This window comes from Contarinia nasturtii, unplaced genomic scaffold (assembly GCF_009176525.2).
Source record: "Contarinia nasturtii isolate CC-2019 unplaced genomic scaffold, AAFC_CNas_1.1 Cnas_scaffold_2166, whole genome shotgun sequence".
NCBI lineage: Eukaryota > Metazoa > Arthropoda > Insecta > Diptera > Cecidomyiidae > Contarinia > Contarinia nasturtii.
This window is the reverse complement of record NW_022199493.1, coordinates 400,265-426,886: the sequence shown is the minus strand read 5'-3', so window position 1 is coordinate 426,886 and position 26,622 is coordinate 400,265. Positions and strand designations below refer to the sequence as shown.

The 26,622-nt window shown below is 34.3% G+C and overlaps 4 protein-coding genes across 5 annotated transcripts in view; 2 read left to right on the top strand and 2 right to left on the bottom strand.

Annotated features, from left to right (window-relative positions):
• Positions 1-165: 165 nt before the first annotated feature.
• LOC116347916 (probable cytochrome P450 313b1) lies at positions 166-1,192 on the bottom strand. The gene has a single exon (XM_031778721.1). The coding sequence runs from the start codon at positions 921-923 to the stop codon at positions 183-185; it is 741 nt and encodes a 246-aa protein (XP_031634581.1). The 5' UTR covers positions 924-1,192; the 3' UTR covers positions 166-182.
• A 1,739-nt stretch (positions 1,193-2,931) lies between these two features.
• Positions 2,932-6,744, bottom strand: LOC116347903 (aly/REF export factor 2). Its single transcript, XM_031778710.1, has 4 exons — positions 6,281-6,744; positions 4,233-4,452; positions 3,774-3,974; positions 2,932-3,676 (listed from the first exon to the last, which is right to left on the bottom strand). Exons 1-4 carry the CDS (start codon positions 6,506-6,508, stop codon positions 3,549-3,551), a joined length of 777 nt encoding a protein of 258 aa, XP_031634570.1. The 5' UTR covers positions 6,509-6,744; the 3' UTR covers positions 2,932-3,548.
• Positions 6,745-7,158: 414 nt separating this feature from the next.
• Positions 7,159-9,311, top strand: LOC116347902 (tRNA (adenine(37)-N6)-methyltransferase). Its single transcript, XM_031778709.1, has 4 exons — positions 7,159-7,432; positions 7,497-8,092; positions 8,513-8,748; positions 8,845-9,311. Exons 1-4 carry the CDS (start codon positions 7,362-7,364, stop codon positions 9,055-9,057), a joined length of 1,116 nt encoding a protein of 371 aa, XP_031634569.1. The 5' UTR covers positions 7,159-7,361; the 3' UTR covers positions 9,058-9,311.
• A 1,017-nt stretch (positions 9,312-10,328) lies between these two features.
• The window catches only part of LOC116347901 (putative phosphatidate phosphatase), a 35,217-nt gene continuing 18,923 nt past the window's right edge, over positions 10,329-26,622 (top strand). The window contains exons 1-2 of one of the 2 annotated variants that reach the window (XM_031778707.1): positions 10,329-10,554; positions 15,477-17,295. In XM_031778707.1, coding sequence (XP_031634567.1) covers positions 16,917-17,295 — 379 coding nt within the window. In that variant the 5' untranslated portion in view covers positions 10,329-10,554; positions 15,477-16,916. Of the gene's footprint in view, positions 10,555-11,322; positions 11,340-15,476; positions 17,296-26,622 lie in introns of those variants that run through there. The other variant, XM_031778708.1, reaches the window with a different exon arrangement.

Sequence of the window (26,622 nt, the reverse complement as noted above, 5' to 3'; positions counted from 1 at the left end):
GATCACATAAAAGTAAAATCCACAACAAGAAGAAATAAATGAAAGAGATCGGAAGTGCGGCAATGAAATCAAAAATCTTTCCATTATTATTATTTGTTCACACCCATATCATACAAAATCAAATCTATGTTCATTAGCAATAAGGCTGAATTCCCAATAAAATATTACAATAGTACCACAAACTATGGATTTTCGACTGACCCCTGCTCGAGCAACAACAGCTCACGTTTACACGCTTTTGTCAAATTGTACACGAAATCCCATTTCAACCAAAATCGTACGACTCGACTCTGAAACGAACTCATAATTTCCATGAACATGTCATGTAAATCGTCGCCACGTTTTGTTTGTAACTCCCAATTCATGCCCAAACCGGTGTTCATTATTGAATCGGTGAGCGCCTTAAATATTGGCCGATAAATATCAAACTTTGTACCAATGTTACGTTCTAAACGCTCCACCAATATGCCAGCCTTTCGATTGAATGTCGGTATAAATGTGTTCATTATTTTCGTACTGAATGTTGGATTCAATGCCCGGCGATGCTGTTTCCATAGCTCTTTTGGTGATGAAAAAAGCCCCGTTTCATTTCGTAAATGTGAGTATAAATATGGTTTGTCCAAACATTGATCAGCATTCAATACGGTGAACATATCTTCCGGACTATCGATACCAATGGCAAGTGTTGGTCCAAACCATGCGGCAAACGGTTGCTCTTTTTCGTAAAATAATTGATCAATGGATTGCATTGATTTTTCATTGTCTAGACCGATGAAACGACCACCGATTCCTAAAATTGGCACCTCTTTCAATTTTGAATATGCTCGTAGTTTTGTTCGATTCAAGTACCACTTTCGAATCTCAATCCATAGACAAAATATCACTGACACACCCAATAGAACGATCGATGTTAAGAAAATCATGATTTTTTTTTTCTTCTAAGTTTTTGTTGGCAGTTTTTATGTGATTTTTTTACACTTTATCTTGAAAATTTTGCGATAATGTTAGCAGAGAGCACTATTTCAAGATTTATTGTTAAAGATTTTTTTCACTGTGTTTCGTTCGTTATGTTGTCGGGCGGTTTTTATAAAAAACTAATAGTGTCTTGTTGAACGATCAATTTCAAAGTGATAACAATAGTTCAACTGCGAATTGTAAACCGACTTCACGATCACAGCGTTTTTATTAGAATAAATCAGAACAATTTACAGGTGCGAGTCGTCAGTCAGCGAATAGAATTAAAAAAAGCACACATTATTCAAGTTTAAATTGTTTTGTAAATTGCATTTGCCATGTATGTGTGTGTGGAGTACAACTTTCGAAAAATAATAATAAAAAAATGGAAATATGGGAAATAACAAACTACTTGACCGATCTGTTTGGTGACGGCTTGAGTGCCACATAGTCGAAAGCGCATTTGCAAATGATGATGCCTTGAATTGTTGGTGCTACTTCTGATGCCGCTGACATTGCTACTATGCACCGTCTTCAATGATATTTGTTTCAACCATTTCCTAAGTAATTAAATTCCAATTCTAAACAATTGCAACATTTTCAACAAGCAAACATCAAATGCGCTCTTTTTTTTTTTATACCAACACAACGCTGATTCGCCAATCAAATATTTTAATGAATAGGGTTAAAATAACAAAGGCACACACAAATTCGAATAATTTCAAGTGATTTGGTTCAAGACTAACATTTTTTAATTATTTAATACAAACACGCGTATATTTGATTTTTCATTGTTTTGAATATTTAGCAACCACAATCCTTGACATCTTAAACACATATATCAAGACCACTGGTAGTACGAAGTACATTAAAATGGAATCAGAATAAGCGCTGTGTCGACATACCAAAGCTATTACTTTCACAATTGTCATCAAATTTATGAATGGATCGCTAAAGATGCGACGATTTAGCGTAAAAATAACAAACTCTGTATCTAGTAGCATACAATTCCATTGACCAGTGTCGTTTGATCATTGTCATCATGCCGCTTCAAGTCGATACATTTTTATTTTTGATACCCTAACAAGTTGTAGTTAAAAAATAAAAAAAATGTTTCATATCCAGCCAGAAGTAGCGAAAATTCAGTGATTACTTCAATGTTTGATGAAAAAATAAGTTTAATGATTTTTTCAAGCGTGGAAAAGTGCAAAATAATAACAGTTTGCATGTTTAAATTACACAGCTACGGCATTTTCATTGTAAGTTCCAACAAGTTGACCTTCTAGAGTTGACCCATTTGATGCCTCAGGCTCTGCCACACATAAAACCTAAATGATTGAAAAGCAAAGATCCGAAACACTTTCGACATGCTTGAAATTTTAAATAGAAATACGAATAAATTTCTGTCCCAGATCCTATTTGATCTTTCTCAATATTTAGTTTATTTCATTTGTATCTTCATCATATTTTCATCATCATTATCATCTTTTTTTTGTATATATATATTTATTATTATTTTTTTAAACAATTTCTGTGCATTATTTTTTTTTCTCTCAACGCTTTGTTTTGTCCTTAAATTTCTTAACTACATTCATGAAATGGAATTATAACTAATATAAATCAAAGAATGAAAAAATAGAAAATTAAATTGAGAAAACTGAATCTAATAAAGTTTTTTTCTTGTTGTTTTTGTTGTTAGAAAAATAGAAAGTTAGCATAAAACTGGTTGGTTCTTAAATATGATCTGATGAAACAAAAGAAAAACGTTTCAAATACATTTATGTTGAATGAGTTATTAATTAATTTCGCAGCACTTTGAAAGGATTGCTTCAAAGGGAAACAATCATCATTGTGGATTTTGTTTACAATAGAAAAAAAACCTATGTATGTACTCTTGCCTTTCGTTGGATAATAAACGCATTGATGATGAATTGCGGAACAATATATGGGGACAGATCGAAGGCAAGATGTATTCTATTTTGTTACGTATGTCATCTGACAAATCGGTTCATGAGTTAATGAATTTGTTTTTTTTTTCTCTCTAACAAAAAAATCTGTTATTCATATAATTCCTTGTGTTCAAAAGGAAACATTGTTATTGTGTTCTTCTTCTTTTTTTTGTTAAAAAAATGGCTCTAAATTTTACACTATTTTCTTCTTAAAGTTATTGGTTTTTGTTTGTCTATCCACAAATGAGATGAACTACCGGCAAAATAAGTTGCTGATACATTCAACAAGAATGTATTTGCTATTCGGGCCTCGAGGATGATACTGGCATATTTTTTCTTCACTTTTTTTTACATTATTGTTAATTCATCTCTCTTTTTTCTTCTTTTATCGTATAACTTCTTTCATAATCATCTTTTTCAGTTTTCTTCTTTAATAATTAGTAAGTCTTATTGCCTAACATGGATTCCTAATGTAAATTTAAAGTTGCATGTGTATGGGTGGTGTGTGTTTTTATGTGTGTGTGTGTGTGGTGTGTGTTTTTTTGTGGTTGTTTTCATTTAAATTGCTGTTTTGCTTCATTTCTTTTGCTCGTTGATGTCGAACACACAGTGTTTGCATATTTTGTTTCAGCTTTTAACATTCATCTACAGCTTCATATCGTTGACATAAGCATCAAGCTCGGCATCCAATTCTTCGGCTGATACAGGTTTTGCGTTTGCACGATTTCCACCACGTTTTACACCACCACCGCCACCGCCGCCTTGTCGTGGTCCTATAAATGACAAAAATTACATATTAATATTCAAATTCAATTAATTTTCTCGCTGACGTCAGTTTGGTTCAAAAGAAAAAGGGGAAAATGAACGTACCTGGCTTTCTTTGTTGTTGTTGTCGACTTTGGTTGTTTCTGTTTTGACCGAATGTTGGTCGTGGATTACGAACAGCTGGTTGAGGTACTTCCGATGTAGCCAATTGAATGTTCATCGGTCGGCCGTCAAGCGGCACACCATTGTATTGTTTCATTGCCTTAACGGCATCGGCACGTCGTTCGAACACTACATCGGCCGTTCCTAAATTAATTAAATAACAAACAAAACGGGATTAATTCGGTTTTGAGTTGAAAAAATGTGAATTTTCGGGTCTTAATGGTTAATGCATTTTTTTTTCGAATTCGATTAAGCAGAATACTGTATTACCAGCATTCATTTGTTTCCATGCATAAGCTCAGTTTCAATAGATTTTTGCATGTTCGTATAGTACAACTAAATATTCAATCGTAAAAAACTCGAAAACCAAGTGGAAAAAAGTAAAAAAAAAATGATGCTTACCCAATGAACGTCCGGATCGATCATAATGAACTGATGCGCTCTTCAATGGTCCAAAATCGGCAAACAATTCATGAATATCGGTTTCGGAGACACCGTAGTCCAAGTTCGAGACCAATAATTTGGCCGAACCGCTGTTTATCAAACCATTAACTGCGCCGCGTAACAGGTTCTTTTTGCCACCTTCAAACATATCATGTTTCCATGCGCTGTTCACATCGCCCTAGAAATTATGTTATTGGATTTGTTTTTGGAATTGGTCATATGATTGCTAATTTGTTTTTTGGTTTTTTTTGGAAGGTAAGATTTTGTATTTTTTGTTCAAAATAGTATCGATACGAGGAGTCGATTCGAGATAATTGTTGGATCCATTTCCATCGCCATCCACCCATATAGAGTGATTAGCCCGAGAGCATCCGCAAATGATGAGATATTGTGTGAGGGAGTCTAAATGCAGACATATTTTTTTTTTTTTTTTTCAAAAATGTCATTTGTTTTCACTGGAATACGCACGAAATTTAAGATAAATGATTCGGTTATTTGCGATGGCATTGAATTGATGTTGATGTGGGTGTGTGTATGCGCCTCATATGGATTGAGCGTTTTACAACAAAATAATTCAATAATGCCAATATCGCCCGCCAACAATCCCGTCGAAATCCAATACACCATCAGGTTTCGTATCGTGGCCACACGAAGACTGTGGAACTCATCTTCATTCGGCGAGATGGGAAGGACGGTTTCGGTCGATGAACTTCATTCGACAATTTGTTTTTTTTTTAGTTTTGTTTGCTTTGTTTTCGGACTGTTTTCGTTTAGAGAAATCTGAATGGAACGAACGATAATAAAATGAGCTTAGAATATTTAAGTCGAAATACATGAAAACACCTGATGTTTAAATATTATGCGCACGTGTGAGCGATGATTTTTTTTATTCATTCGCTTTTTTCCACTGATCTGTGATGCATTTGGTTGGTTTTACGTTTTAACATATACACCGATTATGACATGATTTTAATTTCATTTTCTTTTTCTTTATCGATTTTCGGATTAACAGCAGAAAAAAATAACAGCAATTAATTTCATATTTTAACTCAGGCACTCATTTGAGAAACTTTCTAAAAAAAACTTTTCATTTTTTTTTCGTATTTTTATAATTTCGTTGAACTTGATTTTTTCATCATTGAATTTAATATATATCTGTATAATAAAACCTTTTAAAATAACTTCAAAGGAAACAAACTAATACACATACACATGATTTTCACAATTTTTTCTTCTTCTTCCGAATTATGTCGATGAATTTGACAATGATCATCCTCTCTCTTCTCTCTCTATCTCTCTCTCTATCCAGCATAATTTGCGTTGAAATTAAACACGACTATTTAATGTTCATCATTGGCGTAACAAAATAACGGCGCATTTGAAGTTGTGACGGTGCGTCATCACAATTCAACTGTTCGTTGGAACACGATATGACGGTTTTCGTTATGAAATTCGCATCTCTCTATACATCTGGTTAAATGGAATTGTCTTTTTGTATGAACTTTACTTTTTTTCATTTTTTTTTTTTGTTGTGTCGTTATTTCGAAGTGATTTTTTGTTGCAAAGAAGACCTTATATGGGATGGACTTTAACGCCATACTTTGCACTTTTTTCGCTTCTTTATTTCATAATTTTTTTTCTTCGTATAGATGAACTTTGTACGACGAAAACAAACAACAACAACAACAAAAATTACACACAATCACAATGAAAATATACAGAGTCTTAGTGAACTTGGTGATGAGCAAGACAAAATATATACAGCCATTTTTGCTTTACACAATGTCCGCCATTTTTTTCTCTTTACACAATGGTCATCATTTCTCTTCTCTCTCTATCTCTATCTCTTTCGATCGCACGCTCTTCTCGCGCTCATTATTTCGCAATTTTCGCAGAAATTTCTATGTCACGATTCATTTTGGTGAATCATTTATTTTTTTGGTTACTTGGTATTATCATTTTTTTTTTTTTTTGGATGAGTGTGTGAGATTTCAACTCTTTCTTACCCTGGTAAATTTGCGGGTTGGTGCGCCGCCAAATGAGCGTCCTTTTGGTTTACCAATTTGACGATTGGCCGTTCCACGGAATTTTTGTACTGGTTTATTACCAATTTTACGACGATTTCCACCAGCACCGCCAGCACCGTTTACTTGTTTTTTGGCTCCATTACGACGGAATCCAATTTTGTTGGTCTTGATGATGTCGTCCAAGCTCATTTCAATTTTGTCAACCATTTTGCTTCGATTTTTCTTTCCGCTTTTATTCTTGTTTTTAATTCGTTAATTTGACCAACCGTAATTACGTTTGATGATAAATATTTTTGATTTTTATCCTCGACGTTTTGTTTGTCACTTTTTACAACGTTTTCGGTGCGATTTTGAAGTTATTTTTTTATTTTATTTTTGATGAACGATATGAACGCGACGCTTCACTATTAGACGGCTGCAACAAGAATGAGTATTCGTTTCTCAATTCCAATATGTCGGACTATTGTGTGTGTGCTTCACATGGAGAGAATCATTTACAATCGTTTATTCCACCATTGTACCGCTGGCACCACTACTCTTTCTTTGTGTCTATCGTCTCGTCATATATGACAAATTATTAAACGCATCCACCCGTTCGTTTTCATTCATTTGATTTTGAAACACGAAACGATTGATTCGCTAAATAAAGTCTTTTATTCTTCTGAAAATTGTAAAAAAAAAACGTTTTTAAATTTTCGAAATAAAAAAAACTATTTTATTTTAAATGTTCAATCATTTTCTTTGTATTCGTTATTGCATAAATGCTTCTTCTGTCTAAAAGAACGAAAACCCTTCAAATGTTTTGGTTCATGTATGTATTCTGTCAAATGGTTGGTCTTTGAAATCTCCATCGCAATGAATAGTAGTGTATGTCAAACGAAACTTACAAACATTTGATTCGAAGAAAAAAATTCGCGAATAAGTTTCCTTTTTCCCCGGAGTTTGTATCATTGACCTTTTTTGACGTTTTTCTTTTATTGCGCGGTGCGGAACAACAACAACAAAAAATCATCAATTTTCGGTAAACATATCAGAAAAATTCCAAATTTTTGTGTCAGAAATGACAGCGAATCTCGCAATCGAATTACAAAATCAGTTGTCGGTGGCTCGTAATGAAATCAAAAACTTACGGTAACTATTCATTTTCACTTTTTTTTTCAATTCGATTTTCAATACAATGGCGTTTATTTTTCAGAAAACAAATTCATTCATTGTCGTACATCCATCAAACCGATTTGAAAATTATCAAAAATTTGCTCACCGATTTCAAATGCAATGGATGCAAAGAACAACAAAAGAATGGTCAACCAGCTGCGCGGTCGATTGAATCGGACCCAAGTGAAAAGGATCCAAATTTGGTAACATTCAAACCAATTGGATTAATTCACACCCATTTCCCCGAAAAAAGAGCCGTTCCAAGACAACCGAGTGTTTGTTCCAAACTTGCCGGATATATTGAACTTAACAAAGACATTTTTAACAATCCCGAACATTCATTGGAGCGACTTGGCGACTTTTCACATTTGTGGATTATTTACCATTTTCATAAGAATGAATCGCATGCCAAGGCAAAAGTGGCACCACCTCGACTGGGAGGCGAAAGAGTTGGCATTTTCAGCACACGTTCACCTCATCGTCCATGTGCCATCGGACTATCATTGGTCGAAATCGATCGAATTGATGGTTGTCGCATCTATTTTAACGGAACTGATATGATTGATGGCACACCAATTCTTGATATAAAACCATACATTCCCAGATATGATAGCCCAACACGAAATCGATTAACAGGTAATTTGCGCACAAAAGAATTAGAAATTGGCGTATGAGAAAAAAATGTGTGCATTTTTAAATGCAATTCGATGAATAGAACTTATAGCGACGGTTTAATGCATTTTGGATGAATATTAAGTGCATGCTGTACTTTGTCAATGTTCGTAGACCCTGGAAATGTTGTCACTTTGAAAAAAGGACATTTTATGTGAATTTCAATTTTAATTTAGACGGTAGTACTGCAGACTCGAGATTTTTTTTTGAGAAATAAAAAAAAAAACATTTTTTTACCTTGAGATTATTGTTCGATAGCTTGCTTTGAATAATGAAAGCAGAAAAAAATCCATTGAAAAGGGACAATTTTCCAATGAACATTTTTATTCGTTGTTTTTTACGAACAAATTTGATAGTTTTGAATTCATATACTTTATTTTGCAGAAACTCAATCAGTATCAACAGAGGATGAGAGTCAAGCGTTCGATGCAAGAGAGGAGCCGGATGGCGAAGAGACAATTTCACGTAATGCACAAGCACAAGGACAAGTGTTAAGCCCATCGCCGGCTGTTAGTTCCCAGACTGTTAAAGTACCGAATTGGATTTTGGCCGATACAACATTGGAAGTTGTTTTCAATGAACGAGCCACTCAACAAATCGTTGAATTTCGAATTAATCGAGTATGTATTTCACGAATTCAATTATGATTAAATTATGTGTCGCCTGTTTATTTTCATCTTCAAATTCTAATCCAATCGATTTTCTTTCATTCGCAGTCAAACATAGTGGATGTACTAAAAAACGATCCACGATCGGTGTACTTAAAAACACGATATGGTTCGCAAATATTTACATTTCAATTGGGCGAAGTGACCGTAACGTGTAAATTTAATGATGCAAATGGTATTGTTACTGTTGTTCAGATTCGAAAATCAGAGAATTTATCGAGTGAAACGTCGTCATCGCAAAACGAGACTCACGTCAAGTAAATAAACGATGGCGACGGTGACGGTTACGGTGACAAAAAAAACAACAACGAGAACTGGACCAATCTCACGATACCAAAAACATCACAAAACCAATATGATGCGCGCGTACAATTAATCTAGTTGCTATTTTGTGTGATACATTTTTATTTCTATTTGAAACAGAAAAAAAACCATGCTTATGTGTTGTATTATTATGTATTAAGTCGAACATACCAAAATTGGCTGAGACGAATATGTTATAAACATAAAATTGATATATACACGTTTTTATTTGTAATTATTCAATTTCATAGTCAATAAATGGCGTCTAATTCACATCGAATACAATTAATATCGCGATAATGAATTGTTTGTTGTACGCACAAAAAAACCTGGTCGACCGAAATTGTATTCGGAATTTAGAAAAAGAAAAACTCCAATTTTTCTCAATGTAATTGAGTCTTTTTCCTTTATATCTATGGGTTTTCTTCTTTTTTTCTCCATATTTCTCGTCGTACCTCCCTCTTCTTTTCCGTTTGCAGAAAATCTGTCTTCGAGTGACAGACGTTTGAAAAGAGTGCCGCCACCGAAAATGGTATTCACACACACAATAATAACAACAACAAAAATTGTCATATGTTCTACAATTTTGTTTTGTTTCGAGTGTGTTTTTTTGCGTTTTAAAATATTTATTTGGCAATACAATATGTTGGCATCGGTGATCTTTGTCATCTCGCTCAAATCTGGTTTTTGTTTTGTTATAATTTAAGTGAATGAGGATGATTTTAAAAACTGATTTGATCGAGTCTAAGTATGCTTAATCCCAAATTAACAAAGGGGTACACCACTTTTGCACTGCAAACAACGAATGAACTTGAAATAAATTTGCTGTGTTATTGCCGAAAATAAAGAAATTATACAAGGACTATAAAATGCCGGGGTATTCAATTTATGATTTGAAATGATAAAGCACCAAACAAAAAAACGCACATGTACACAACACATACGAACAATATCAGATGATTTGTCGCACTGTAACGAAACATATACAAAGTCAGCGGTGCGAGAGGGAGATTCATGTCACTATAAGCGCGCTGCATACATACGCGCTTCCATTGTCGTATGCACGTTGCGAATGCTTGCGGAGTGTTACGTACATGCGATGCATACACCAATATCTAATAAACACTGCGAAGAAAGAAATGACATGACGAAGGAAAAACATAGAGAGAGAGAGAGAGAAAAAAATGTCAAAGTCAAAATCATCGAACAAAAATCACAGGCAGAGTTTAGTTGATGTACTGTCGTTTATGTGAACGGTTGCGCAGCGCACTATTCTCTCAATATATCCAAACACACTGACCGAATATCGACTTCATTTGGATAAAATTCTACGTATTTTTTTCTTCTTCTATATCGTGTGCGTGTGTATCGTGATTTCAAAACACATCAAATCACATCTTTTCGAGAGAAAGAGAAAAACAGTCAAATTAGCATTGCGTTTTCAGCAACAGAAAAGTAAATTTTTATTCAATATATTTCAATTGATTTTTTTCATTTAATTTCTCATTTTTCTTGTTATTCGCAACAAATTCGAAAATTTGAACTAGGTAAATTCAGTGTGTTTGTATAGTTTTTAATTCAAAATAATTGTTGAGTGGTGAATCGCGCGTGATAGATCATGGTGATGTTTGTGTTTTGCGCTGAAAAGCCGCTAAAAACAATTGATTAAATCAGGAGTGCGCTCGGTTCATTGGTCAACATTTGATTAAATTTCGATGAATTATCACGTGTTTAACAGAATTTATGTTTTTTTTTTTTCAAAAATTTGTTGCTTCTTTTACATTGTCCGATTTCTATTTAAGGTAAAACTCATGCAACGTCATTTATTATCAATTTGTGAAGATAGGGTAGTTTTTGGATCGATTGAATTAGTTTTATTTTATTCGTGTATTGTTTATTTTCGTTGTGATATTACCAAAAACCGTACGGTTTGAAGTGATTGAGTGAGTTTTGGTATGTGATGAATCATTGATGATTTGTAAAAACCGATAATGACTGTCGATTATAAGTTGTTGTTGTTGTTTTTTTAAGAAGAAAATGTAATGATTAGCGAAATGACAAACAGTGACCATAATCACACAATATTTCTTTGCCTTTTTCTTTCAATGTGTTTCCAGGTAGACATTTATCATTACCTTTTCAATTGGATCAAATGCGGTTTTGATAAACATACACACAGCCAATATTAATCGAACGACACATATTAAAACCGCTTTAAGATTCTTATCATATATAGATCAGTGAGTATTTTCTTTCCTTCTCCATTGCTCTTCCTCACTCGGTCTCTTTCACTCTTGCTCATTTGTCTGTCACCAATATAAAACAAACAAAAAATTAAAGTAAACAAATTGAATGGGTTGAATGTGTTATTTCAATCGTGGAAATTACGATTCATATCGAAACGATGGTATCGAAGAATTAATGAAAATGTTGTGTGTCAAGTGATGAGAATTGTTTGTTTTTTTTAGGATCGTGTACGTTTTTCTTTTGAAGATTCAAAATTTGCAAATTTGAAATAAATCAATCGTATGTTTTCAACATCAAATAAACAAAAATTTAAGTGTTTACTTGTTCATTTTTTCATTTTGCGATTCATTTGAGCGGTTTTTTTCCATTCGATATAAAATCGATAGACTGTTTAATTTTTTATGATAATAATTGGTTGACGTTAGTCGTTTGATTGAATAAAAAGCGAATGCGATGAACAGGGCCTACAAGCTCAGGTCATAATTTGTGTACGGAGGTCATGGTGCACAACATATTTTGCATCGTCTTTCTATTGACACATGAGACGCGCGACAATGATCTTCACTGCTGTTCTTTCTCTCTCTCTGCATCTGTTTCCAATTTTTTTTTCGTATTCTCCGACTTCTCTCTCCGTCAAGGAAATTGTGTATGTGTGTTTTTGTCCTTGTTGAGACACTCCGCGACTCATCGATCCTGAACATCCTTTTCCTACACAAATTCAGATGATAATTCAAGTAGGAACGACAACAAGAAGAAAAAAAAAATGCGCTCAGCAAATGTTTACGATATGCGCAGTAAATAGGAAGAGAAAAAAAGAGCAGACAATTTCATATTTATTTTGCATGTTGTGCCCTTTCTTGAAACTACATTATTTTATGCGGCTTCACTCTCAACATGTGGTGTCAAATGACAACAATTCATGAAAGAAAGAACAACGACAAACACATACTTGTTTACGTTGTCTTTGCAACATATTTTCTTCTCGCTGGGCCGGTTTCAATGCCAAAAATCCATCTCCCGTCTAGATCACATTTCATGTGATTGAGTGGCCCGGCAAAAAAAAAAAGAAAGAACATTATGAATGGCTCGATCGTACAACGTGTGTGTCTTACAAACGATCGAAATGGACGTTTGACACCATTTTTGGACGAAAATGATTTTCAACTGAACATTTCGATTTTTATCGCATTTCAACAAAACAATTCAATTTGAATTATCGACGGAGAATTTATCCAAACGACTCAATTTGAAAAACGAAAATTCAATTATTCAGTCCAAAATAAAATCGATTGTTCAACAGTTTTCAACGACTGTATTCACAATATACTTCGTTTGCTGAGAAATGCAATTTAACAGTAATTTTCGAATGATTGGAAGGAATAAAAAAAACTCGAAGAATGCGTGATTAAAAGCAATGGGCTTTTATTCACACTTTAACGCGATAATTGGCAAGATATGCCATTTTGTGTGGTCGTTTATGTGTGCATTTCGGCTGCAATCTGAGCCAATTGATAATGATGCGCTAACGAATTCACACTATGACATATTGGCCAATAAATTAATCAACCATCGTCAATCCAACGAACAATGTCATTTTTATTGAATTATTGAACTGCCGTATGCGTCACGATTATTTTATCGCTCAGTTGGTCCGACCGAATAATAAATCCAGTCAAAATCCTCTTTATTGGCAACTTTCAATCTTTCTTTTTTCGCTTACCATTTTTCTCTCGCTCTATTTTGCTCATTTTTCTATCGTTCTCTTCCTCTTCTGATTATTTCTTCTTTATCGCGACAGTGAATTTTTTTTATCTTCCACCATAAAATCGTTTACATTATTTTGAATGTTTTGCTGGGTACTTGTAATTCGGAAACGTAATTTCCATGTTCCAAACCAAAAAAAAAATCTGGAGCGCACAACGGAAAGAGATTCATATGATATCAAATTGAAATAAAACCCATCATCTCTCCAGTTTAATGGAATTTTTGGGGTCACTTTGTTATTTACAGCAATCAAAATCTCCCTACACTGTGTGCAGCAAACATTTTGATTTATGTTGCACACACAATTTCGGTATAATCCAGTTGGAGCTATTTCGATTACTTTGTTTACGATTTGATGCAAAAGTGTGCACAGTTTGTGGTTCTGCCTCGAAATAGCTTGGGATGCCTTTCATCGGTGGTTATACATTTTGTGTTTTTATTTATTCATTTATTTTTCACATACACTTCGGCGAATGATCCAGCGCGTTTAGTTTACTTATGAATTCTTGGCATAGTCCGATTCAATTTTGGAAGGATTTTTTGATTTCACGGTCGACAAAAAATGCGCATGATACGTGACCAAAATTCTTTGAGCGCAACAGAACGCGGAGCAAGAGAAATAGATTGAGAAAGAATGAGTGCGAGAGAAAAAGGAGAAATCAGGCGAGTCTGTGTAAAAGAGAGTATTTGTCCAAACTATTAACAAGTTTTTATTTTTGAAAATGGACGTATTTTTATGTCTCCGCGTGTGTGTATTTATATTCACAAGAATATGTTGTTTTTTTTTTACTTTCAAAATGGGCCGAAAAAAGGAGAACAAACGCAAAACTAAACGCTGAGTGCGTCGATAAATAAAATTTAAATTCATACCTATTCACTTTCTTACAAAAAAAGAGTGGAATTTATCGCTGACTTATACCCAAATTGGCCAATGCCTCATTGTGGTGATTCATGATTAATTCACATTTATGCGAAATCACAAAATATTTATGCAAACAAAAACGGGCGGTCAGACGCAAAAATCGATGAAAAAAAACTTCGAAGAAATTTGCTTCATTTTCATGTTAAACAAAGTATTGTGCATTCCTAAGTGCACGATCGCAGTGCACTTTTTTGAAATAGAGGCAAATCGATTGAATGACAATCTTCGATTGAACAAAGGCGTATTATCGATTATATTATCGATAGACATGTCTTTGTTTAATCGACTTGACAACCAATTGACATTGTTTTGACTTGTACTTTTTACCCGCCGTCCACCTGCATTCGATCCCAAACATACAATGAAATTCATTTCGAAACCAGCAGCATTCTGATTTTTCAAAAGCCAAGTTGTTTGATTTTCCGAGACTAAGTGATAAATAATTCTTGAAAATGGCAAAAGATTAAAATAGACAACGACCCAAGTTGATTGGCCAGTGTGACGTGAAATCTGCATCATGTCCAAGCGTAAATGTGTAAAAGGTTGGATCGAACTTTGGTTGCGACTTAAAATGTGATCTTTTACAGATGTCGAAACCGAAATATCGATTGACAGCCTTTTAGCCGTTCAATTTTGGTTCCATTTAAAATTCCAATTATGATTAATCTCCATCATTTCGAAAGTGTGTTTAAAATTGTCTGATTTTAAACGATTTTATTTATTTTCATTTGAGTTGTTTTTTTCTCGAACCGATCCACATTTATAGCAAAATGTTGTCGGAAATGGTTGAAACCTGTAATGCCCAAAAACAAATTGTTGATAGAAATGATTAGCAAGTCGTTTCGGCCCTAAACTTGTTTGTTTGGAAACAGGCTGGTTTCTCTCTCTGTGTCAATCTAGTTAGTAAACGGTTCAGACTGCAAATGCGTAGCATATTTTCGTTGTTATAATTGATTCTGGAAATAATATTAACCCTCTAGTGCATAGCCCTGTCTTTAGGCATGGTGTATAAATTATTGTCTAAAATATATAATTAAAAAAAAAAGATTTATTTATGAATTAAAATACATTCAGTAGGGTTCAGGCTTTCATTTTCCGGTCATTTGACAACTGGATGTAAATCGGTTGTTTAATTATAAACACGGTTGTACTCGAAAACGGAAATTTGACAAAAAAAATTATCATTTTCTTTGTTTATAGCAGTTTTACTGCAGTTTAAACAATGGTTTTGATGGTTCTCGAATTTTGTCAATAGCATTTTTTGAGAAAACCATGCGATTTTTTGAATTTCGATTATTTTTTTAAGGAATTATAAACCAAAACAATCATAGAAAAATAAGTCTCATGTCGAAAAAAAATTAATGCATTAGAGGGTTAATAAAAATGTGTACACTGTACATAGTAAATAATAATAGCGAATTGTTTGTATTCTTTTCTATTACAGGTTGTGTGAGTTGTGCATATTGAGAAGGAGAGAGAGGAAAACGTTGCTAAAAGGCGATAATTTTTGTCTAAATTCACCGAATTCAGCGATGATGAACTAAAGAGGCAAACGAGTTACATTTTAAGTGTTCGCTAAAAGCAAAAATTGCAGCAAATTGCAGCCAAAGTGGAAATAAAACGAAACAAAAATCTGTTGAAAAAGGCAAAACGAAAGAGTAAAAGTTCAGGTGTTCACCTTTCAAAACGAAGAGAAAAAAAATATTAAAGATGATTCAACGAATTTCGTAAGATTGACGTGCAGATGATCAAAGAGTACTATCACATGTAAATTGTAGCCTAAACACATATTCGCCCTCTGAATTTCACATCGACCAGAATTGGAAAGGTTGCATTGGACAACAACAACAACAACAAAACAAGCGATAATATTTTGATAAAAAGAAAGATTGAAACAAAAGAAGGGCACGAAATTAGCATTGACAGGCGCGAGTTGATTTGATTAGAAAAACAACGTCCGTGTTGGTGAAATGAGAACAAATTACATATGAGTTCATTTTAATTGTTCGAACTAACGAAATACCAAACATATAATAACAACAATAGACAGTTGAAAAAACAAAACAACCAAATTCGACAACACTGACAAGAGAAAAACAAAATCGTATTCTGCATATCACAGTAGCACCACAAATATATCTTATATATACGTGTTTGATTATTGCGAGTTAAACATACATGTAAAAAAAGCGAACGCGCTAGCCCAGGTGGTATTGTTCAACGTATTTTATATGACTCAGCCGAAATATTTGTGAGCGAGAACGCGCTTGAATTGAAACTTGTAAGAGACAATCGCGACATTTGTTTCGATCTCTTTCTCGATATACGCCAACACATATCCAATTTGGGTGTTTTTTTTTTTCATTCGTCCAAAACATTTGAATATTGGACACATTAACTTGTGGCTACCAATTTTTTTCTTCCATCGTTTTTTTTCTTCTTCTGTTTATTTGTCATATTGTCATTTTGGATATTCCGTAGCTGTAGTCGTCATCGTCGTCGTCGTTGTTGTTATTTTCGTTTAATTTATCGCGATCACCATATATACGTCAGGTGGGTTTTCTTTCACGCACATCACAGTATCTCACAGTTGTATTTGATCTCGCATTCATATCGCATCAAATTCGGTGTGTATTTTATCATACAACGTCCTTAGCGCAAACACAAATAGCCACCGTTGCTAATTAGAATTGTTGCTACTCGTTTGAATATTGTGCACACGAGAGAAATAGATAGCACACACAAGAATAATATTCCAAAGAAATAAAAAAGAGAAAACAAACACATACAAAGACAGAATAAACGAAGGCGAACCGTGTTGCCGGAATACGTCGTTCGTTGTTAGGCATTCATAGATCGATGAGTGATGAGCGTTTAGTTTTAAATGAGTCTGGATTGTGAACCGAGTGAATTAACACCGTTACGACGATCAAATCACTATCGAAACAAACAGCAATCGTCAGAACAATTGCAAGCAGCAGCAACAGCAGCAGCAGAAGGAGCAGCACCATCCCCACCATCAGTACGGACGTCATCATCAACTGCATCATCAAATTATCCATCGCAATCGATCGATTTCAACGAATACATGTCAATCAATAATAATAATCATCAAGTCATTGGTGGCGGTGGCAGTGATAGCAGTCGAGGTGATACAAGCGAACCAAATTCACAGCAAGCCTTCAATCCAAAAGCATTCATGATGAGCGACACGAGGCGCGTTTTTGTTCGCATTACCATCGATTTTATCATATTGCTAAGTGGTGAGTCATTGCTTTTTTTTATTTTCCACCTGTATTACACATTTTTACATTTTTCTTACCCTGAGACATAACTCATCAAATATTTCACGGCATGTGGTATTCCACGTCCAATTTAAAACAAAAAAAATGATTTCTACAAAATTGTGATGAGAATTGTGATGACTTTTTTAGTTCACATCAATGTCGAATGACTTTAACTGACTATGAACGTGACCTGTATGATGAATAAAACCTGTTCGCGATTATTTTATTTGTTTTAATTTTTTTTTTGATAAAAATCGACGATAAATTTGCGCGATTTTTCGAACAAAAGAATTTTTGATAATATTTCGCGCCTAAAATAGCGTTTGTGTTGTGTTTGTTTTCGATTTTGATTGAATTTCGCGTGTGATAGCGAAAGTTTATTTAAATGAAATTTACCTTGCACCATAACTTTGTTGCTATTTGCCGCATTTTTGTTTTCTTCTCCCACCACACCGTTCGTGTGTCCATCGTCACATGTAAACATGCTATATGTGCATTGGCAAACAAGGCTAGCCACACGATCCGTGTTTCGCGCACCGTTTCATGTTTCATGAATGAAATTTTTTCAACATTAGAACAAAAACTAACATCGAATGAATATTTTGTTATTGTTTTACCGTCTCGCTTGTTTATTGTTTACAATCGCTTTTGTATTCCTGCACGATTTTCAATAATTGAACGAGTTGGGGAAATGTGCATGTGTTTAAAGTGCATTCCAATTATTTATCCGATATCGATGAATGCAAACCGACCATTATTTATTAAGTTCAATTTGATGCGATACACATATATCATTTTTATTCGCGGCTAATTCAAATACAAATCAATGTAAAGGATAAATCGTGTGCATTGTTTTAACGCCCCCGAAATGTGAAGTGCGAAAAGGTTTTATTTTTAAAAATTGAAACACTATTATAATGAGCGAACGTGATGTATTCGGTGATTATGAATCGATTCATGTCTACGATACGGCGCTTATCTATTTTTATTAACAAATTAATTAATTTTCAACGATTCTACCTTCTCCCGTGCACTATGATTCATTGTCTATGAATCGACTGTTTTTTGTTATTTACTATAATCCGAATAGTGAAAACGGGATTTTTTTTTGTGAATACACTAAGACCGGTTTCAGTTTGTTGTGGCTGCTTTGTTTCCAGTTTCAAGATCAAAAACGCAATCAATTGTCATGAATGTGATAAAGATCAGTGTGTGAATCACATAAAATGGCAAAAAATAGACGTAACGATTAATCATTAATGTCTCAGTGAGTGATAACATAGATTTTTTTATGATACAAGTTAGTTTGTGCTTATAATGTATTAATAGCACCGACACTCTCACGCTTTCAATTGATAATGGAAAAAAATAGCCTCGACATTGACATCGACCGTCAATTTAGAGACGAAATTTTTCAATTTTTTTTCACGCATTCGCAAATTTAGTTTATACTCACCTCTGAAAGGTTAACCCAAAGCCAAATGGGTTGTCAACATCAAATTACAAAAAAAATTAGAGAAATAATGGGCATTCCGATTGCAGTTCTCACTTCTTATCTTTTTCGTGCGATACAAAAACAACGGCAACGGCTGAATAGTCGTCAATTATTCGGCCAACATAGTAATGTTTTAGAAGTCAAAGCGATAAAAAAACGGCAAATGATGACACAATGTGCTCTATTGTGAATGGCTAAGTGATTGTATGCTTTTTGTTATGTTGTGAGAAGAAAAATTGTGCCAGTGTTAATTAATATTTTATTGTTCGTTTTATTGAAAAAGCTAAATTGTTATGTCGCACACACGTCGGTCAGAGAGCCCACGCAAAACAACTATACTATAACATTCACACTTTGAAATCGCGACAAAAACAACAACACAAAATATAAAAGTAAATACTTTGATAAAGCGAGAGCGATATAGAGAGAGGGGGAGAGAGATCGCGATATACTTAAAAAGAAAAGATCCAAGGGGAAGTAGATAAAACGCCTGAATAAATATAAAATGTATGCGCATTATGAAGTAAAAATGTGAAAAAAGTGTGCACATCTGCCGGTAATATAACTATTTCGATTTTTATTGTCACAACATACAACCGCGAAATGGAAATTAGATGAAAAATCCATAAAAATCAATTTTCTCACACCATATTACCGGCGACCGAAAGAAAAACCGATATGTTTTGTTTGCAATGAAAAATCTCAATCGTCCTATTTTTAGGAAGCGGATCAGATGGAAAACATACATTGTTTATATACAACACATCCGAAATCCATCGTCGGCTACATCTATGACAATATTCATAGATGAAAAAACAACAACCAACTTCTTTTTTCTTGTTCGTTCGTTTCGTTTCCACTTTTTCCCATCGTCAAAACGATATACCATGTCATTCAGTCAATCAAATGTTTTAAAATGGGCCGCTTAATTACCCAACAAACATGTCGCACTTTTAACATCAGAAAGAAACAAGAATGCCAGGCACACGCACCGCTCATCGATCATTGAACCACCACCGATTCGGGAGTATTGCACATCAAAATGATCTTTTGATTTTACATTTGTGTGCCATTCAAATTGAATGATTCAATTAAACGTAAAACAAATCACTCACAACTCATCAAACACAACAATATACATTTATGTGAGAGAGTAGACACTTGAGACATGGCCATATTTCACATGCCACATTATTCAAACAAAACGTTCGACGATTTAAAACACAAGTGTTACATACAATAATAATTATATTATATAATATAAGTGTTACATACAATATTTGGTTACATATATAATGCAAAATGTACATTCCGATTGAAGAGACCCTCAAAACGAATACAAGACTAAGAAAAATGTCTTTTTGTTACATCCTTTCACATATGTTATCTGTAGAAATTCAACCTGATTTTCGTCGTTTTCTTACTCGGATTTTTGTTAAATTAACTCAATCGGCCGTCGAAATTTCTCAAGACTCCACCCAATTTTTCTTTCAATTTAATCAATATCCTCGTTCAAACATGTGAGTCATCGAAATTTTAATGGAGCGTCGAATTTGTTACCATTGCCGCCATTGAAAGCGGTCCAAAACTCACATCAACTGCACTCAGCAGCTTATTTTCTCTCTTACTCCCTCCAATGCTTCACAACTATGAATCGAAGCCAATAAAAAGTGGTTCATTTTTGCACTTGAAACTGATTCAAAGTCCAGATAATATCTGTTCTCTTTCTTCCAAACATTTCGGGTAGCACATTTGGTGTATTCATAGTCAGTTTTTTTTTTGTTTATTTACTGGATATTGCCGTTTGGCTACTGTTTGTGCGAATCTATCAACTCATGGATCGCATTTCATCGACCACAATTTCACACACCGAGGCACAGTCAATGGACCTTTTTTTTCGAATTTCGATATATGTTTGTGTGTGTGTGTGTGGTTTTTGTTTTCGTTTGCTGTTTCCAACGTCGATGAGCTTGTATTCACTCTGTTCTGTTCTCATATTCTCTCAAGCAAACAAATTATCTGGTTTGAAAAAATGTAAAGTAGCTAAATATGTCAAGTACACCGCACATGGGTATATATTGTCGGCATCTACACATTCGGTATCACAAAACGACGAAAATGGAGAGAAACAAAATAAGCGAAATTAAACTGCGGTTTCTCTATAGTATTTGCGTTTGGTGTTGATTAAATCAACTTGATTTGCACAGTGCAAACATTTGATGAGCATACATTTATTTGGAATAACACTGTAAGTTCTTTGTAGTACAACGGTGCATGGAACACGGAAAAGGGTGAATTACATATCTATCTCTTTCCTTCTCTCTCTCTCTTTCTCTCTCTTTCAGTTTCGCTCACTATCTCTCTTGCTTTCTTTTTCTAGTTTTCGTTCTCTTTCTCTCTTTCTCTCTCTCCCCCTCGATAAACAAGAAAAAAACTAAGAGCGTAAGGCAGAAAGAATAAGGAAAAAACAGAGTGAAAAAGGGACAGTTGTATAAGGTAGAATGGTAGATGCATTGAAAGAAGAAGAAGAAAAAACAATCAAGTGCGCTCATGCACTTTGCATATTGCCTTTGAAAATGCCGTCAAATAAGATAACAAACATTTACCGAAGATGAAAAAACCATATATGCGTCCCGCGTGCACCAAAAATGCATAAACATTTTCTTCTCTATTGTTTATATTTTCGTAGAATCATATATCTAAGTTTCATTGTTTCCACTTGCATTCAATTACATTTCCATGCAAATATTTAGGTATTTGATAACGACAAAACAAGAAAAACAACAAATTTTTCATAATTCGGTTACTTTGTTTACGTTATTGTCATATGCACGTGTTCGATGTATATTTACGTAATATGTGTGCATTGAACATTCTCCCGGGATAAGACATCGAAATAAATATTATGTGCGTATTTCACACGCGGTGCACTGAAAATCAGTAAGAGAAGAGAAACAAAATAAAACTCATTCTCATTATTGTAATTTTCGGTGTTTGTGGCATTCCGTAATGTTGTGGGTAATTCTTTCTTTATTTTCGTGCGGCAGTTTGATCATTATCACACTCTTAAACAGTTGGCTTAAGCCGAGAGGATCTTCGAGAGTAAACAAACTTACATGTAAAAAAAATACGATTACGAGCAATCAGTGAAAACGATCTGACGTATAGGGAAACGGAGGCTCGGTTCCATTTAGTAATAGAGAGCTAATTATACGATGAGGCTTTTCCAATGAAAACACGATTGTTGTTAATGTTGGTTGTTTTTTCTGCTTAAATGGGACATACAAATCAGGGAAAAAGCAGGAAATTGATTTTTTTCCTTCACTCAGGAGTGTTCAATGTGTATTTAATTCCCGTTTTGTTTTGCTTAAAAAAAACGATCTTTATGCCTAATGCACAGATTTCGATGCAGTTCAGTGCACCCAAAACAAATACCCGCATATCAAAACAAACACAAAATTTAAATAATATCGTTTGGTTGCACCACAGATTTTTGTGGTTCGATATGTGTTAATTGTTAATGGATTCAAATTGAGACGTAAATAGCTATAGCACTTTTATGATGTGTTTTCTTTTGTGTTTTTGCTTGATTTGAATGCATTTAAATTCATTGAAATTGTCAATAACATACAGATATAGATCGTTAAAACCTACGCAATCGTTCAATCAACACCAATAAAGATCACTCCCTCGACAATTCCAATTGCAAATCATATGCACAATCGACAGAAGAAAAAAGTGAATCTTCGAATTTATAATCCACCACGGATTCGCCTTCGTTTAAAAACAACAACCATAAATAAATGAATGCACGTAAGAAAAAACGAAGAAAGAGTCGGAAAAAATGGTTCATCAGTAAAAAAAACGATTTTCATTGGAGAATCATGAGGAAATGAAAATTCTGCGTGGAGAAAAATCGAAAAAAACTCGAACCGAACTCACTCTGGTGCATTACATTTATATGGAGTTTGTATTTAAAGAATCAATGTTTATTTTGACAACTGAATTTAAAATGATCGCTTTAAATCATTCGCGTCTTAATCTACGAATGGAAAACTGTATCGAAGATGTGTAAATGAAACGAAAAAGTGATTCAAACCCGAAGAAATAAATAGCAACAAACACGAAAAAAGCATTTCTGTACTATATTTATATGTTCCTTTTGACCTGATTGAAAGGGGTCAAACAGCATTTCGCGTACGGAAGAGCATATTTAAATAAATGTTTACTTATTTATGTTGTTGGACCATATCATTCTGGTCGATCTATCGTCATGCGTTTAATTTGATTTAATTGAGTTTCTGATGTAATACAATCATTTGTTGTCTCCCTGTCTCGGTTTTTATATCACTTTGGATTTCATTCATAAACAATTCAATTCCATTCAGGCGCGCAAATCAGTTTCATTTCATTAGCGATCTAAATGAAGATAGATTGCTCACACCGCACACTACGCACCGTGTATACTACCGCACCTATACATAGTTAGCAACACTGTCGGGTGTGTCAGATTTGACACGGTGCCACAAGCAGAAAAAAAGACACACACAAAAAACAAATCGTACCATTTCCGAGTGCATATTTTGATAAACGTCTGAAAAAAAAGAGATTCGGAACGAAAAAAAAGCACGAATTTTATTTTGGTATTACCTTTGAGGTGCGTTGCCTTTATTATTCGGTGAAATTGTCCAATTGGTGATAAGAAATGTTCTTCACTTTTGAGAATGTCACACAATTTCGTGATTACACTGAATGCGTATGCCAGTTGATGTAGGCGCGTGTGTTCTTTTTACCGAACGATTTTTTAATGGTAAATCAATCGACGTTTGACAATGAATTCATATTGATTTTATACGGATTTCCAATCATCGTTAACATTAAACTCGTTTGAATTTTGAACGATTGTTCGATGTACCTATGCAAAGCCACGGGTGCAACTTTTATATGGGCCACAGCACATCAAATGGCAAAATGTGAAATCGATACATAAAATACAACCGATTGAAAATCAATTTAATGCGACCATTTGAATATCTTGCCGTTTTTCATGCTAATCATCAACAATAATAAGTCGAATGTGTTGAATGTGACACGCTAAATGGATAATAGAGATAGAGAAAGAGAGAGAGGAGCGTGAGCGTGCGCCCATCATGAATTTGTCGATATTTTGTTGAAGCATATCAACACCGAAAAACATTGTACATAACCTCATGTTATGATTCAACACTCTTCCGCACTCTCATTCTCTCTTTTCCCATTTTCGTTCGGCGTGTTTAGCGAGTCGACCCGAAAATGCTTGAAAAAGCGCATTTTAATGGGCTATTTTGAAAATGCATGCATTGAAAGTAAAACAAGCTGCCAAAATGGCAACAATAACTCCGTCTGCCATGGCCATATATTGATATATAAAAAGAAACCGTTTAATTTGTCATCACCAGATGCAGCACATTTTCAAATTGAGCACGGATTTTTATTGAAATCAAGTTTTATTTGTGCACATACGTTGCGTATGATTTTTGATTCACTCTTTCTCTTCCTCTCTCTCTCTCGCTCTATCTATTGTAAATTTGGTTGCGGTGCGTAGTTTAATTGTTTTCAATTTTATTATATGTTGTCACATTACATTGTTTAATTTCTATATATGGCACTGTCTTATTGTGCATATTGCACTGCGACGCAATTTTCTCTCTCTCTTTCTCTCTCTTCTCATTCTCGTTTTTATGATTGTTGTCTTTTGTTCCTTGCCTCACGTAGTAATTCACACGTCACATCGTACAATTGTATTGAAATGATCGCGCAACACCCATCGTTCACATCAAGATAATCGGGTCGTACGCATTTTCCGTATGCCATTCAATTCAGCGAGCCTTTTATACAACATTTTTTTTCTACTCGGCATTCACACGACCTCTGACAGAGAAGCAAAAAAAAAAAACACGCACACACGCACAAAAATTTTTCGACATTCGGTTTATCGTCAACGGCCCAAAATGAAAAGAAAAATGATGATGAAGACGACCGAATTAAACGAGATATTCCAACGAAGAAACATAAAACTATTCTGAATGAAAAATTGAAATTTGGCATACGAACAAAACCACGTTTCGCATTGCATTGAGCCAGGACAATAGAACGAGAATGAGAAAATTAAAGGTTATTTTTTTTTGCCTTTAATATGGGCATTGCAATAAAAAAACTGGCACATTAAACAAAGAAAAATTGACAGCACAAGAATCGGAGCCAGTATACTCGAGGTTATACAGGCACTTTTAATTCATTGTCGATTGTTTGTTGTCGTTCGACAAAAGCAGGGCATCGAATTTGAGTGAAAAAAAAAATATTAAGATTTGTGACTTTTCTGTAATCGCCGAGAAAATTATTTGACTGGAAAACACTGATGATGATGATGAAAAAAAAACACACGAATTCCCTTTATTTGATTGGAAAGAATGACGAGGGGGAAAATGTACCGTGCAAAGGATTTTGTGTTCATCGTACGTGTTAAAGATTCCATTGTTCATAACTTCATTCCCGGTGTTCATTACTTCTTCTATTTTTATTCTCTTTCCCTTTATTGTTCGGCTTCGTCTTCGTTTTTGAGTTGAATCGGGGACTTTGTTGTGTGCCACTGTAAATGAGTTTTATGATCAAAGTAAATCGAAAATACGATTTGCTACACTGAGTTTTGATCGCTCATCATCGTTCGATATATATGTATATGTCGAATCGTGATTTAAGCAAAGTATTTACAATTTCCACAAGCATAATACACATTTCAAATATACAATTGTATTGATGTTACGATCGTATATTATCCAATTTATGCCTTCCCTCGGCATACAATCGGGGACGCACGGGTTCGGTCAGGTAGTTGGAATTAACGAACAAAAACATGCAAGAAAAAAAAACATTTTTTTTTCAAAAAGTCATAACCAGTGCCCAAAGATCAACCTTTGTATTTTGGTAATCAGTCATATTCGTTGTGTCGTAATAGGCTGAAATGAAGATCGAAAAACTGCTAAACACTTTCAATGCCATTCATGTCAATGATTTCATTTTTATTTTTAAATTTAAAACGATTGACTCGACCGGAAAAATGTTTCAATAATGAAAAACCGTACATCGACATATCAAAGAGGTTTCCTTTTCGTATTACTAATAACGACACTAAAACCATTCCGGAGTGATGCGCATTGTTCATCGTTAAATTCCATGTATTGAGAGTCGAACATTAGCTGATTTGATACTCATCATTTCGCTTAATCACAACTTTTTTACTACTTCTTTCGTTTCACCTCACATCTCAAGTTCGATTTTCTCAAGTAGTCACTTTTTTATGACTTGTTAGACATTCCGAAATGTGATGTACTCAGAAGGGTTTCAAGAATCCAATTGCATTTATTTAGTGGATTTTGAACGCAGCATGTTTCATCTTCAGACGATCTTCGCAGCGATCATCTTGTTTTCAATTGCGATTTTTTCATCAATCAATCTTTAGAAATTTAGTTTCTCTCTTTCTTACTTTATGCGATTTAATCAACTAATGTGCTTGCACAAGCCTAAAAATGTGGTGGGAATTGTAAATAACTCCATGTGGAATATATACGTCACTTGTTTGGTTTTGATGATTCTATTGCGAGCGATTTTCAATCGCCTACTTCATTTTTTTGTTCTTACTTAGACATTCTTTGAATTAACTATAGTCAATATAGTGCCCTGAATGTGCAACAGGTATCGACCGTAAAAAAGCATAAAACGATAAACAATCTCACACACAAATGCCAAACGGAAATTCTTTGTCTACCAAT